At 41.1% G+C, this 12,108-nt stretch overlaps 1 protein-coding gene across 1 annotated transcript; it reads right to left on the reverse strand.

Annotated features, from left to right (window-relative positions):
- Positions 1 to 9,619: 9,619 nt before the first annotated feature.
- LOC146526461 (uncharacterized) lies at positions 9,620 to 11,668 on the reverse strand. The gene has a single exon (XM_085207108.1). The coding sequence runs from the start codon at positions 11,043 to 11,045 to the stop codon at positions 9,642 to 9,644; it is 1,404 nt and encodes a 467-aa protein (XP_085063234.1). The 5' UTR covers positions 11,046 to 11,668; the 3' UTR covers positions 9,620 to 9,641.
- Positions 11,669 to 12,108: the final 440 nt, after the last annotated feature.

Genomic DNA, 12,108 nt, shown 5'->3' on the forward strand with positions numbered 1-12,108 from the left:
TCGATTGGGATAGTGTGTTCAATGCTCCAAGTACCAATGACAAAATTAACATATTTAACTCTCTTCTTATTGAACTTTTTGATATTTATGCTCCTCTTAGACCCGTAAAACTTAAACATCTCCCCGCTCCGTGGCTTACAGACGATATTAAGAAACTCATGGCAAAGAGGAACTCTGCTAAGTCTAAATACAAAAGAAATTGCACTGAAGAAAACCTTATTAGGTTCAAAACACTACGGAATCGATGTAGTAAGACTTGCAGAGATGCACAACGTAAATTTATCCATTCCACTATTGAAAATAACAGCCCTGCTAAAGTGTGGAAATTCCTAGATGCAATGGGTATTGGACGCACACGGAAAACTATTAATATAAGCGATAAAATAAATCTTGATGAAATTAACAAACACTTTTCAAATGTTAACTTACTGAACCAAGAAATTAAAGCCGACACTATTAAGTCAATTTCCGATATCTCCTGCCCTTCTCCTTTTTATTTCTCCTCTGTTTCTACTGATGACGTGAAGAAGCATGTGCTGGCCATTAAATCCGATGCTACTGGTAGTGATCAAATCAGTCGGAAGATGATTCTCTTAACTCTCAACCCTGTACTCCCTGTCTTATGCCACATCTTTAATCATTCCCTTTCCTCAAACTCTTTTCCCAATACCTGGCGCCAAGCTATAGTAACTCCTATTCCTAAGGTACCTAATCCTTTATCTTTTTCTGACTATCGCCCTATCTCCGTTCTCCCATTTTTGTCAAAGGTGTTAGAGCGTATAGTCCATCATCAACTTTCATCCTTCTTAGCTTTAAATAAAATCCTATCCCCCTTCCAGTCTGGATTTCGCCCTGGGCACAGCACGGTTACGGCATTAAATAAAGTAAATGACGACATTAGGTTGGGTATCGATAATCAACAAATTACTATTCTTGTACTGCTGGACTTTTCGAATGCTTTTAACACTGTTGATTTTGATATCCTCTTAGCAATTCTTAAGTCCATTAATGTATCCTCTGATGCTATTGAATGGTTTTACTCCTATCTACATGAACGAGAGCAAACTGTTCGTATTAACGATCAACGATCATCCGTATGTCGTCTTAGTGCTGGGGTTCCGCAGGGTGGCGTCCTTTCTCCTCTCCTTTTTTCCATTTTCATTAACTCCGTTACCAAGCTCCTATCCCTTTCCTTCCATTTATACGCCGATGACCTGCAAATTTATTTGACCGCGGACGTGAATGGCATTGCGAAAGCTATTGATCTAGTAAATTCCAACCTGCATACAATCAGTACCTGGAGCAAGTCATTTGGTTTGGCAATAAATCCCAAAAAGTCACAGGTGTGTTTCCTAGGCAGTCGCCAACAAATAGCTAAATTAAATTTCCCTTCCTATCCTCATATTACCCTTGACAATTGTAAGCTGGAATACAGTAACACTGTTAAAAATCTGGGTATCAAGGTGGACAGCACTCTCTCCTGGGCTCCTCACATCTCTGAACTGAGTCGTAAGATGTACTACACTATTGGTAGGCTAAAGAGATGGAAAAATCTCTTGCCCATACAAACCAAGATCTCCCTGGCGCACTCTCTCTTGCTGCCTATATTAGACTATGCTGACACCTGTTATCTGGACATTTCGCAACAATTGCTCAATACACTTGAACGCCTACAAAACCTGGTTATTAGATTCATCTTCGGACTGAGGAAATTTGATCACATCAGCCAGTATCGTGTTAGGCTGCGGTGGCTTTCTGTAGAAAACCGTCGGAACCTCCACACTGTCACGCTCCTCTATTCCATCCTTTTTCATCCCGATACTCCTTCCTACCTTAAGGAACGCTTTTCCTTCCTTGGCTCTAACTCCTGTATTCCTTCCAGTCTCCGCTCGAAACGTGATAACGTGCTCGAGTTCCCGCAGTGCCGCACTCACTGCTACAGTAAATCTTTTACTGTAGAAGCAGTGAAATTATGGAATGCGTTACCACGCGACGTGAGACGGTCTACGACTATAAATATCTTCAAGCGTAAAGTTAAGAATCATTATCTTCGGATGTAGTATATGTATACCTATTTGTATCTTTATCATTTATGTTATCTTATTTTCTCTTTCCCAATTATATATATATATTTAATGTATATGTGTATGTATATTATCTATATATTTATGTATGTGTATTGTATATATATGTATATCTATATGTATTATGTATTGTATGTACAGGTTATATATTTATTAAGTTTACTTAAGGTTTGCACCACATTTTGCCCTCTCTCTTAGATGTCCTATCCTTGGATTGGTTGCCTGGAAGAGATCACTTTTAGTGATAAGGCCGCCTTTGTGCATTTTATGTCCCAAAATTGTACTTGTGATTCTTGTAAATGTGCAATAAAGACTTTTTATCTTATCTTATCTTATAGAAGAATGCATGTTTAAGAGAGATCCAGTTAAAATACTGCCTTCACCTATAACAATTAAAAAAAATAATTATATATATATATATACAATATATAAATAAAGAGAGTTAGTAATATCTATTATTTAACACAAATGTTAGTTTATAGTTTAATTTTGTTATTCTTAATATATTTACATAAAAATTTACATAACGGACTAAACACAAACATTAACAAACACTGAACATTAAGGGGGCGGGGAACTTTATAAGGAAGGATGTCATATAATGGACGGGTCAATTTAGGACAAGAGAAAAGGATGTGAGAAGGAGAACCGTCGTCGAGGCCACATTCACACAGAGAGTGATCCCTGACCCTGATCTTAGCCAGATGAACAGGCGTACATGCATGCCCAAAACGCAAACGACAAATTGTTGATATAATTCTCCGTTCAGTAAATTTTTGAGTAAAGAACCAAGGTCGCTTTGGGATAGAAGGTTGGATAGAAGCATAGTACTTACCTTTCAGAGACTTTGATCTTTCCCAGAGTTTGCTCCAGGACTCATCTAGATGGACAGATGCAAGGGACAACAAATCCTGGGCCGAATTAGAAAAGTGATTTAATGTGCCACACTGAGTAGCTAACTTAGCGCAGGAGTCTGCCGATTCATTCCCACTAATTCCAGAATGTCCTGGAATCCAGACTAAAGTAATATCCAAACCCTTTAGATAACATGAGTACAATTCTTCACGAATCCTTAAAACAATTGAAGATCTTAATTTACTATGAAATGGGTTACCTCTTAACGCCATTAAGCAACTTAGCGAGTCAGTAAAAATAACCGTCTGTCTAAAGTCATGGGAGTGTGCAAACAGGATTGCTTCTAATAAAGCAACAGCCTCACCTGTAAACACTGAAGATTCGGGAGGACATTTAAATTGTAAAATAATTTTGAATTTTGGGATCCAGCATGCTGCACCAACACAGCCCTCTTTAGAGAGCTTTGATGCATCAGTGAAGATGATCAAACCAATTGAGTTGAATTATATCTTGAAACTTTGTGTTGGTGCCAGGATCTTCTTTGATCAAGCCAAGATCTGTTATGATACGAGGAGCATAAACCAAAGCCTTGTATGATGTACAAAACAATGGGTTAGATGGAGAGCAGGACAAAGGATGAGGAAGATTGGTAAATTTAAGAAAACTATTAAGTACATATGGTAAGGGTTTGTCACGAGGAATAAGGTCGGCTAACTCGGATAGCTTAGACCTTAAAGGATCATCGGAGTCCAGGCAGTTAGAGATAATGGAGGCTTAACAATGACACCCATACGAGTTTTCCAAGCCAACATAAATCACTGCCGTAATGCTCAGCATCTCCTTATGCAGAGTATTAGGGAGTGGTCTGTTGGGCTTGCTGTGGTTGCAGAACCATACAATATACCCAATCACCCTCGCTGGTTTGGGGATGAATTAGGTACTGTAGGTATATTTTGGGGTGCTGGAGAACGGGTTCCACCTTGTTCACTTCTAGAAAAAGGTCAAGGATATGTAGCAGTACAGTGGGGTATTTTGGCAGTAGTAGGGTGTTATATCTCCCCTAACATACCTCTTTCCGATTACGAGGAGTATCTAGATAGACTGGTCAGCTGCGTTCACAGATGCCTACCCCGTCCGTTGATTGTCTTGGGAGACTTTAATGCCCATGCTAGGGCGTGGGGAAATAATAGAGATGACGCAAGAGGAGAAGTAACTCTTGAATGGGCAGCAAGTCTAGATTTACGGCTTTTAAACCGAGGGACAGAAAGCACTTGTGTGCGGTGGCAAGGAGAGTCCATCGTTGATCTAACTTGGGCAACTCCTGCAGCCATTCGCTTCCTGTCGAATTGGCGTGTAGCAGAAGAACTGGTAACGCTTTCTGACCACCGCCATATAATTTTCGACGTGTCCATCCGTCGCGAATTCAACCGCTCTAATTATTTACGTAGAGCAGGCAGTGCATTGCATCGATGGTCTCTTAAGAGGCTAAATAAGGATTATTTCCAAGCTGCTGCCATTGTTGCTTCTTGGCCAGAAAATACTGAAGAAGCTTTTGTTGACGCCGAGAGTGAAGTGGCTTGGTTCAGGAGTACAATGGTGTGGATTTGTGACGCGGCGATGCCCAGAATCAAACACGTCAACTATAGAGCAGAATACTGGTGGTCATCGGAGATCGCCCAGCTACGTGAGTCTTGCTTGCGTACTTGGCGTCGGTACACCAGGAGCCGAAGACGTCAGCGAGTCACCCCAGAAGAGACAAGCCGCGATTATGAGGCGTACCGAGAGGCCACAGAGGCGCTTCAGGTGGCCATTTCAGAGGCAAAAGCGCGGTCCTGGAGAGAGCTCCTTGATGGTTTGGATCGAGATCCATGGGGGCGTCCATACCGTATGGTTCTGGGCAAACTACGGCCATGGATGCCGCCTTTGACAGAAACTCTAGACACGGATCAGTTAAGAAGTGTAATTAATACTCTGTTCCCTGTGATCCGGTCACATTCTCCAGTGGTGTTCTTTCCTCAGGCTTGGTCTGACGAGCTGTGCGTAACTGACCTGGAAATGAAGCAAGTTGTACGCCGTCTCAGTGCTCGTAATACTGCACCAGGTCCTGATGGTATACCCGGCAGAGCTTGGGTTTTGGCCCTACCCGCCCTGGGAAGCAGGCTAAGAATACTATTTAACAGTTGTCTTCGTTCTGCTACATTCCCTAGGGCCTGGAAAGAGGCAAATTTGGTGCTACTTAAGAAGAAATCTAGTAACCAGGGTGCACCCTCTTCGTATCGCCCCATATGCTTACTAGACGAGGTTGGTAAGCTCTTTGAGCGGATTATTGCCAATCGCCTCAATGAACATCTTTCATGCGACGGTCCTAATATATCGGATAATCAGTTTGGTTTTCGACAGGGGCGCTCCACTATGGAGGCTATTCTGCGTGTCCGCTCTCTTACAATGGAAGCTACATCCCAGGGTAGAATATCTCTTGCGGTAAGCTTGGATATTGTCAATGCTTTTAATTTTATCCCTTGGGATACGATTAGCGAGTCACTAAATTACCATCAGATGCCCGTATACCTGCGGGCGATTATTGGGAATTATTTGCGAGATAGATACATTTCATACACGAATCAAAACGGTTACAGAATCCATAGAAGAATGTTTTGTGGGATTCCGCAAGGATCTGTCCTAGGACCACTTTTATGGAACCTTGCCTACGACGCTGTTTTACGTGTAGTACTCCCTAGGGATGTCGAAGTTATTTGTTACGCAGATGACACGTTGGTGTTGGCAACTGGGCCTACTTTTGAGGACACTAAAAGGCTTGCAGAGATCGGTGTTGAAATGATCGTCACAAAAATATATGACCTGGGATTGCGCATAGCGGCTCACAAGACTGAAGCATTATGGTTTCACAAGCTGCCGAGAAGTAGGGATCCGCCTGACACGTATGTTCGTGTAGGTGATCATCAGGTTCACGTCGGTCGGCATATGAAATACTTAGGGCTCACTTTAGACAGTCGCTGGGGATTTGAAGAACACTTTGACCGCCTAGTCCCTCGAATAGACAAAGTAGTGGGTGCCCTGCACAGTCTACTACCTAATCTTGGAGGACCGACAGAGGAAGTTCGTTTGCTTTATGCTGGTGTTGTTCGATCAATGATCCTTTATGGTGCACCTGTCTGGTCCCACAGACTGTCAATTCGGCGCTGTAGAACTAAAATTTGTAGTCTACAGCGCAGAGTGGCTATCAGAATAGTACGTGGTTACCGTACGATATCCTATGAGGCAGCTACATTACTGGCAAATTTTCCGCCTTTAGATATTCTGGCATCTATGAATGCGAGAATATACAGTCGGATTCGAGAGACAGCTGGATCTTCACCTCTGAGCACATTTGATATCAGACGACGGGAAAGCGATGTTGCATTCCAGACGTGGCGTACACGGCTTTGCGAAGAGCGCTATGCTCGCAAGCGTGTCGTTCAAGCGATACTTCCTTCCTTCGAGGCTTGGATGAGACGAAAACGTCGAGTTACGTACCGTCTTACACAGATAATCACAGGGCACGGTTGCTTTGGTGATTATTTGTTTAAGATCGGACGTCAGACATCTCCGATTTGTCTTCACTGCGACAGAGACTCTGATACTGCCCAACATACCCTTGAATCGTGTACCACGTGGGACACGGAAAGGCGGGCTTTAGTGCAGGAAGTTGGACGTAATCTTTCCCTTCCTGTGCTTATAAGAAAAATGTTGCGCAGGGAATCAGCGTGGACAGCCGTAGTCACCTTCTGTGAGACGGTCATGTCACGGAAGGAGGCTGCTGGACGAGAACGGGAGAGGGCCAATCGTCCTGGTCCCTCCTAGTCCTCAATGAATTAGATTAGACCATTGGTGTGCAGTGTGGGGAATCTGCGCACCATATTCTGGTCTGTTGGTGAATTTAATTTTAAAATATAAGAGAGCTCCGTAGAGGAGCGCGTCATCTGAGGAGGGCTACGGACGCGGTTCTACCAATTTCCCGGGTCCTCCCATTGTGTCGAAGTCGGCAGCCGCAGGGGTTTTAGTGGGTAAAAATCCTACATAATCTGATCCTCCCCAAGGATTTGATATCTTTTGAAGATTTCCCCTGCGAAAAAAAAAAAAAAAAAAAAAAAAAAAGACCTTAAAGGATGGGAAGCAAGCTGTAACATTTTGCCCACAAATCGATCGGAGAGATATTGACGGCGGATAGGAAGAGGAGGATCAACACACTCTACCTGGAGTGCGTTAGTGGGAGTAGACCTCATTGCACCTAAAATGATTCGGAGACATTTATATTGAATTCGATTGAGTTTTTCTGACGCTACTTTGTTAAAGGGGTCTAAAACAAATAAACCATAGTCAATATGACTACGAATTATTGCATGGTATAATAATTTAAGAGTATAAGGGTGTGCACCCCACCACACACCAGACACAGTTCTTAAAGCATTTATGCCTTTTTCACATTTTTTGCTGAGATACTCAGCATGTGCAATTCCGTTCAATCGTTTGTCGAGTATTAAACCTAAGAACTTTACACTTTCCGAAAAATTAATGGGAATATTATCATATAAAATGTTAAAATTTGGAATTAGTCTCTTTTTTGTAAATACCACCGCTTGACATTTAGCCACTGATAATGCCAGGCCATGATCAGAAAGCCATTGGTTAAGATAGTGCAAAGCAGTATTCAAACGAAAAGTTATGTCCTCCACAGATTTTGAGCTGTAGTAGAGAACGATATCATCAGCGTATTGAAGTATGTTGCAAAAACTATTGACAGACAGTTCGAGGTCATGTGTGTATAAATTATACAACAGAGGACTCAGAGCCGAACCTTGAGGAAGACCCTTCCAGACGAGTCTGGGAGGTACAGTAAGAAGCGGGTGCTTAACAGATACCGTTCTACCGGTCAGCAAATTGCATATGTAATGAAATATCCTCGGCGGAATACTCAGCTGTCGAAGTTTCTGCCTGAGTACCGGGAGAAGAACACCATCATATGCAGATGCAACATCCAGAAAAACACCAACTAGATACTCTCCTTTGGCATAAGCCCGTCGAATGTCTGTAGTTAAAATACTGAGACTATCTATGGTACCTAACCCCTTTCTGAAACCAAATTGAGAGGGCGCTAGTATATTCCTGCTTTCCACTAACCATTCCAAACGGTTTTTCAAAAGCCGTTCAACAATTTTTGATAAAGTAGATGAAAGAGCAATGGGTCTATAGGAATTAGGATCGGAAGAACATTTTCCTGGTTTAAGTAAAGGAATAATAATTTGGGATTTCCATGAGATGGGAGTATTGCCTGATTGAAATATAATATTTACCAGATTTAAAAAATGGCGCTTAGCTTGTTCACTTAATCTAGTAATAAAAGAATAAGAGACACCATCCTCTCCTGGACTAGTGTCCTTTAGATCCGTTAAGACGTTATTGAGCTCTTCAAAGGAAAAAGGACAATCCATTTCCTCTGAAGATTCAACCGGCGAGGATATAAAAAGGTCATAGGATGGTACAGAAGGAGGGGCCAATTTGTCAGCAAAATCATTAAGCCAAATGGAAGGATTATTGGAGTTCGGAGAGTTGACATTGTTAAGTGATCTGCGAAATCTCTTAACGTTTGTCCACACAAGAGAGGAAGAGGAGCGGGGACTTAGGGATTCACAGAAATTGACCCAGCCAAGTTTTTTCTTTTTACAAATGCATTTTCTAAACTTCGCATCACTGCGTAGGTACTCAATAAAATTCTCCATTGACATACAGGCCGCGTATGTCACCTCGGCAGACTTTCGCCGATCGACAGAATCAGAGCATTCCTGATCCCACCAGGGATTGAACTGCATCCAATTCTGAATGGAGCGCTTTTTAGGAATATGTGAGTCAGCTGCAGATAAAATGACAGAAATAAACCTATCATAGCAAAGAACGACATTCTCATAATTATCAGACTCAGGAAGATTGCCCAACATACAATCCACAGAGTCAGCATACTCAGACCAGTTTGCTTTTTTTAAATTATATTTAACAGTCGAATAGGGATTAAAAGTAGGAGAGTGTGTATTATTGCAGGATAACAGAATTGGGAAGTGATCACTACCATGGGTGGAGGGAAGTACAGACCATGATAGTTGGGAAGCTAGGGAAGGAGAACATAAGGAAAGGTCAATAGCAGTCCTAGGATTCTGATTAGGATTAACCCTGCGAGTCGGTGAGCCATCATTGAGAATGCAGAGATCCACATCGTCAATTATGTCTACCAACGAAGGAGAAAATCTATCACAGTAATAACACCCCCACATAGTGTGGTGAGTGTTAAAATCACCCAGGACCAGCACAGGGCTAGGAAGCGCAGAGATAATAGACTTCAGCTCAAGGAAGAGGGAAGAGGAAGGATGAGGAATATAAGCGGAAAGAAAGGAGATATTAAAAGCCCTCACAGCAACAGCATTAATCTGTTGACTGTGAGGTGGAAGAGGAATACGGGAATAGGAAGAGGAGTGCCGGATAAGAAGAGCACTACCCCCATACCCGTCACTTCTGTCCTCCCGTAAACAGGAGAAACCTGACACCCTAAAATGGGAATCAGGCAACAACCATGTCTCCGAGAGGGCAACAATGACAGGCTGATAAAGTGAAATAATATTCAGTAATTCATGCCTTTTGGGCCGAATACTGTTACTATTCCACTGGAGGAACTTCAATGGATCCATTATTAAGGATTTTATTATAAATTTTAGTAAGGTTCTGGGCAACGTGGGACGGTAAAGGAAATTCATCAGAGGAAGAGATTATGCTCACAAGGGTCTCTGTTAGAACAACTAACAGATCCTTTCTTGACATTGCTGAATTGTCAATGCCCTGATTAAGAGCACAACCATTAGGGAGGGAAGAGGAACAATTACCAGTTATTGCCTGGTGAGCTGACCTATCATATCCCTTTGCTAAAGGAGCGCGGGGACGGGGAGATTGGAACACAGTCTTACGGTAGGATTTGTTAGGACCGACTGGAACACTGGAATGAGGTAAAAGGGATTTATTATTAGGAATTGGTTGGTATGAGGGGATAGGATGGGAGAACACTTCTTTTGCCATATCAGCATAAGAGCGTTGGGAAGAAGGGAAACGTGATGACGCCTCCATATAGGATATGCACTCCTGTGACATTAAAAGTTTGATTGACTGTTGTCTTAAAAATTCGGGGCAGTCTTTGTCAGTGGCAAAATGTTTACTACCACAATACATACATTTAGAATCCTCCTTGGCTATGTCACATGCATCACCAGTATGCAACTGGGAACACCTGTAACATCTAAGCTTTGACCTACACTGTGCTTTAACATGGCCAAACCGACAACAATTTAAACATTGAATGGTAGGAAACTTGTAGGGCTCTACAGGGAGGGAAGAGTGATAGGAAAAGACCCTATCAGGCAACATCTGTCCACGGAACGTAACTACAACCGACTGTGTCGGAATCCATGTAGTTACCCCCTCACTTACATTCTTCCTATTCAATCTCCTGGCTTTCAATACTAAACCACACCCAGAGGGAAATACCAAGGACTCAACTAGCTCATCTAATGAGAAGTCAACGGGAACATCTCTTACTATACCCATTCTAGTGATGTTAAAGGTTGGTATAACAGCAACATATTTACATAGACTCAATAATGGGTTAGTCAAAAATAAATTCGCTGCAGTAGCATTTGAGAACTCAACGCTAATCTTATTGCGACCAATGTTTTTAATACCACCATCAATGATGTCGTTAATTTTATTCTTGTGCAGAAACTGGCCAAATCTGATAGCTCTAATAGAGGTACCAGCTGCCGGGTCAGGAATTTCCCTCGACACATACACAATGAAAGGGCCTTTATCGGACTCAAGGTATGACTTAGCATTTTCGGAAAGGGAGGGGTGAGTGTAAATATTTTGAATTGAAGGAGTTGCAGTGGAAGGATCGATTATGGTTTTTTTAACCATATCAACATCAGGATGAGAATCTACGCTTTGCCTTTTTCTGTTTATCTGTGCTTCTATACCACCCGGATCAGGGGGATCAGGCGGGGGGTCTGGATCCATTTTAAATCCTAACCTACAAACTTAAATATATATAATAACACCAATCTAACTACTAACAACACAAACACTTACTAAAACCAAACACCTTGATAATATGGAACCTCTAAAAACTTAAACTTTTCCACTTAAACTAATAAACAACACTAAATTAAATACAATCCTCACTGACACGTGTGTAAACCAAAACAAACGTTAGCGAAGTCAAAATTAGTATCTTAATAACAAAATGAAAAGAGCGGGCATTTTGACATTGACACATTGCAGTACTATATTTGACAGTTGACATTTGTAGCACGAAAGTCTCCTAACTATATATGTCGGAACGCTAGATTTAAAGAACCATACCATACCAACTATATATGATTGTTATCATAGATTGATTTCTCGATATATGGCGTTTCGAGCGTGCCAGTTGAGCACAATTCAATTGTTATCATAAATAATGTTTGTAATTGACATTTGACACTTGTCATTGATTTGGCGTTTAAAATATCCTGAAACTCTACGGTTCTCCTTCTCACATCCTTTTCTCTTGTCCTAAATTGACCTGTCCCTTATATGACATCCTTCCTTATAAAGTTCCCCGCCCCCTTAATGTTCAGTGTTTGTTAATGTTTGTGTTTAGTCCGTTATGTAAATTTTTATGTAAATATATTAAGAATAACAAAATTAAACTATAAACTAACATTTGTGTTAAATAGTAGATATTACTAACTGTTCAAGACCAAATAATAATTTTAAAATAATAGTTATTTTTCTTAATTTAAATAATTAACTTTATTATACATTATAATTAACATATTTTAAGTAGCAACATTTTATTTGTAAGTTGTTAATAATCTGTCACTATTGACGTTTATGTTTGTCATTCTCTTGTGAATCTGTTATTAAAAGGCTCGCAGCCTTTGACCACCCTTGCGAGTGAATTATTTTTCCATCCTTCTGAATCCTATTTATCCACTAACCCCTTTTTATTTATATATTGTATATATATATATATATATATATATATATATATATATATATATTGTTATAGGTGAAGGCAGTATTTTAACTGGATCTC

This window comes from Heliconius melpomene, unplaced genomic scaffold (genome assembly GCF_056956725.1).
Source record: "Heliconius melpomene rosina isolate 202511_hmr_F unplaced genomic scaffold, ASM5695672v1 ptg000033l, whole genome shotgun sequence".
NCBI classification, from domain to species: domain Eukaryota; kingdom Metazoa; phylum Arthropoda; class Insecta; order Lepidoptera; family Nymphalidae; genus Heliconius; species Heliconius melpomene.

What these genes read in the sequence shown, in the direction of transcription:
- LOC146526461 (XM_085207108.1), bottom strand. Translation starts at nt 11,045, where the DNA reads ATGGATCCAGACCCCCCGCCTGATCCCCCTGATCCGGGTGGTATAGAA.